The 3,591-nt window shown below is 62.0% G+C and overlaps 1 protein-coding gene across 1 annotated transcript; it reads right to left on the bottom strand.

The window, feature by feature from the left end:
- Positions 1-947: 947 nt before the first annotated feature.
- LOC103900474 (la-related protein 6) lies at positions 948-3,170 on the bottom strand. The gene is made up of 3 exons (XM_009281166.1): positions 3,004-3,170; positions 2,496-2,706; positions 948-1,955 (listed from the first exon to the last, which is right to left on the bottom strand). Exons 1-3 carry the CDS (start codon positions 3,168-3,170, stop codon positions 948-950), a joined length of 1,386 nt encoding a protein of 461 aa, XP_009279441.1.
- Positions 3,171-3,591: the final 421 nt, after the last annotated feature.

Here is a 3,591-nt window from a genome sequence, read left to right as displayed (position 1 = left end):
CGTTCCCCAGGGGAAGGGGCCCTTTGGTGGGGGAGCCAGGACAGACGGGTCCCTGCAGGACTCACGGACACAGCCCCGCGCAGAAAGCAGCACTGAGCCCCTGGGACAGGGACAGACCGCAGGGGCCGGGGCAGGGACAGACACACACGACCACGAGGGCCTTCGTCTTGAACACGACCAGCGTCCCCTCCAGCGGGGACAGGGCTTGCTGCAAAGCCCTTCAAAGCCTCAAGACAATCACGCCCTTTCTCAGGTCCCACCGCGCTCAGCTCCGGAGCCCGGCTTTGCCTCACCGCCGCAGGAAAAGAACCCCAAATCACCCCAAGAATGGCAAGGGAGGGAGCTGCAGGCCAGGCAGGGACCCTCCTCCCCTTGTCTGGCTGTACCTTGGGCAGCTGCAAGACCAGAAAGGGGGAAAAAAAAATCATATAAAAAAAAAAATCACTGCGCCGGCCAGAAAGTGCCTGGAAACTTCACCTCTCTTTATTGCCCATTTCCCATCCGAGCTCCACAACCTGGGGCCGATGCAGCCAACAGCGCCTTCGGGAAGCGGCCTCACCTTCCCGAGTCTGGCTTGCAGAAGGTGCAGGGCGAGGTCCCCGTCGGGGCAGGCCCCCAGTGCCGGGGGGGATAAGCCCCTTCCTTCCTTAGGGCAGTCCCAGTGACGCTGCTGGGGCGGGGGAAGCTGCTCCGGACCCCAGGCAGGCACAGTCCCCTTGGCATCAGCACGGCCCGGCACAGCTCCCGGTGCTGCTGCTGCTCAGTGTCTCGCCTTGCACGCTGAGCTGCCCCGAGCATCGTCCTTGCCCTGAAACTCCTGTCCCCTGCAGCAGCTGCACCGCCACCGCCTGCAGCTCTCGGGGGCCACAGAGAGTTATTCTGCTTGAGAGAAGGAGACAAAGAAAAAAAAAAAAAGAAAAATCCCCAAACCGAAACATAAAGGAGCCTCAGTGCCGGAGGACGAGCTCTCCTCTCCCAAAGCTGCTGCAGAAGCCCTTGGTGCCATCCGGTCCGTGGGGCAGGCGAAGCACCCCATCCCGCAGGCCAAGGGGCTCGGTCACCTGCTTTGCTGCTGGAGGATTTCTGGGAGGAGTTTTGGCATCCGGAGAGGGGCTGCTATGCCAGGGCGCCCAGGTACCCGCCCCGCTCCCCCATCTGCAGCCGCGGGGGCTCTCAGTGCTGGAGCAGAGGCTGTAGCAGCTGCCGGTGCCCAAGCCTGTCCCGAGCGGGGGGAAGACTTTGCTGGTGAGGAGCGATCCAGTGAAGGCATTGCCGAAGTCGCTTGGCTTGAAGTCACCACCGGGCCAGGCGGGTGCCGAGGGGTCCTTGTTCAGGAGGAGGGGCAGCGATGCCGGAGCACCGTCCAACTCTGGGGAGCTGCAGAGCAGGGAGTCCCCGAGGCCGTAGGGGAAGGTCGTGGCCGCCGCCTGCACCTTCCAACCTGGCTGGTCCACCAGCTCCTCCGCCGCCTCCCTCTCGGCCCCAGCTTTCTTCTTGGAGCCCTTCCCGCAGAGCCGGACCACCCTGATGCTTTCACCGCCTGGGTGGTTTTGGCGGCCGAGGTCCTCGAAGGCTCTGCGGGCACTCTCCAGGCTCTCATACTCCACCAGCGCGCAGCACTTGCTCAGCAGCTCGGGGAAACGCGACGTGTATTTCCGCACATCCGAGGGCAGCTTGCGGCCCGGCCGCAGGATGCGGATGGAGGCGATGGCACCAAAGGGGCTGAACATCCTCGTGATGGTCTCAAGGAAGTTCTTCTGGAGCGGTGGCAGCACATCCTGCTCCTGGGGCAGGAGCTCCCAGGCCAGCAGCAGTTTGCTGGGGGGGATGCTCAGCAGGGACTCGGGGACGGGGACCCGCCGCCTCACTTTGGTGCCCTCCTCGTTCACCTCCAGCAGCTCCGAGAACTGCAGGGCATAGAGCGTGAGCCGCCAGTCACGTGTCAGGTATTTCACCTGTGGGAGAGAGGGGGTCACTGTGTCCCTGGGAGTGTCTCCAGGCAGGGACCACCCTAAACCCACCGTCCAGGCAGGCTGCAACCCCATCAACCTGAAGTTAGGGCAAGGCAGCATCCCCCTTTCACGTGAGCATCTTCAGGTCTGCAGGAGAAGGTCCCCAGTGCCCCCTGGACCGTGGCAACAAGCAACAGCTTCCCCGTACATCACACCACTAGCGCTTCCCTGCAGCTTTTTAGTTAAAGGATGATCTCTCCCAAAGCAGCCCAGGGGAACCATGGGCAGAAGAGGTGAATCCAGCCCTGGGGGTGGTTTGAGGACTGTTCGCTGCTTCCCCAGCCACCCTCCCTGGTTGGAGATCAGCTGCAGCACATCATTGAAGGCAAAGAGCAGAGCCTGGCTCTGCACCGGGACACAGACAGCCTGAGCGGAGCCTGGACCTCCCCATACACCCCACTGGAGACAGCCAGAGCACACCCAGACACCCTCCACGTGAAGGCCGCTTCCCACCCCGGCTGGCTGGCGCCGTGGGCTGCCTACCTTCTTGAAGGACGTCAGCAGTTTGATGCTGACAAAGCCCATTTTGTTCTTCTGGACATGTTTCAGGAGGAAAGCATCCTTGGCCAGGTTCTCGTCGGAGAGGTAGAACTCCACCTGGGACACAATCTTCCGGACCAGCTGTGGGTCGGGGATGGAGTAGTTGCAGTCCAACAGATCAGCCCCCAGAACGTTGCTCACGTCGCTGAAGCTCCTGGCAGAGCAGCAGGGACACAGGCGTGAGTTGGTGGCCTTTGGGATGTGCAGCACTGCCTGGCCTCAGCCACAACAGTGCAGACAGCAGAGACACCGTGGAGACCCAGGACTATCAGCTTTGCCCTGGGTACAGGGGAGCAGCGCCAGCCTGCACACTGTGAGCCTCCTGGTGCTGGGAGCACTAGTGCTAGACCATGAACCTAAACCCATCCCAGACAAGGGACACGTTCCCCTGGGGACAAATACAAGGCAAGACCAGGGCTCAGCCCCCACACACATCCCAGCAGCCACGTACCCATTGAAGCTCTCAAAGAAGTCCTCCTGGCTCAGCAGGGCGAGCGAGCGGCTCCGCGGTGGAAGGAGATGCAGCGCCGGGAAGGAATTTCTTTGGGCTGGCAGAGGGGTGCTGCAGCTGGGCTGGGAACCGAGCCCTAAGGCCACCCCAGAGCTACGTGATGACATCGTCCTTCATCTGGGACATTACATAGGGAAAGGACAGTGCTGGGACGCTTCCTGACTGCAGCCAGCCCCAGGGCAGAACCCTGCTCTGGGCTGCAGCCCCCAGCCCCAGCCCAGGGATGGGGGAGCGGAGGCGGCTCGTTGCTGTGCCCTTACCTGCTTGGCAGTGCTGGGAGGGGTAGAAAGTCCTGGCACTACATCCTAGAGACCCGCAGGCAGTAGGCCCCAACCCTCCCCACCTCCAAACTAAGGCTCCTAAAAGACAGAGAGAAAAGAAAGGGAAAAAAAAGAGAGAAAAAGCCCTTAGAGCAAGCGGGCTGCTGGTTTATAAGAGCAGCCACCCAGAAAGAGCCCGAGCGGGTGGTTACAGACCTGCCCCCACCGAGACCCACCAGGCTCCAGGTGAAACCTGTCTGCAGATTAA

This window comes from Aptenodytes forsteri, unplaced genomic scaffold (genome assembly GCF_000699145.1).
Source record: "Aptenodytes forsteri isolate BGI_AS27 unplaced genomic scaffold, ASM69914v1 Scaffold308, whole genome shotgun sequence".
Lineage (NCBI taxonomy): Eukaryota > Metazoa > Chordata > Aves > Sphenisciformes > Spheniscidae > Aptenodytes > Aptenodytes forsteri.
Note: the sequence above shows the minus strand (reverse complement) of the source record. Positions and strands in the feature narration are given on the sequence as shown.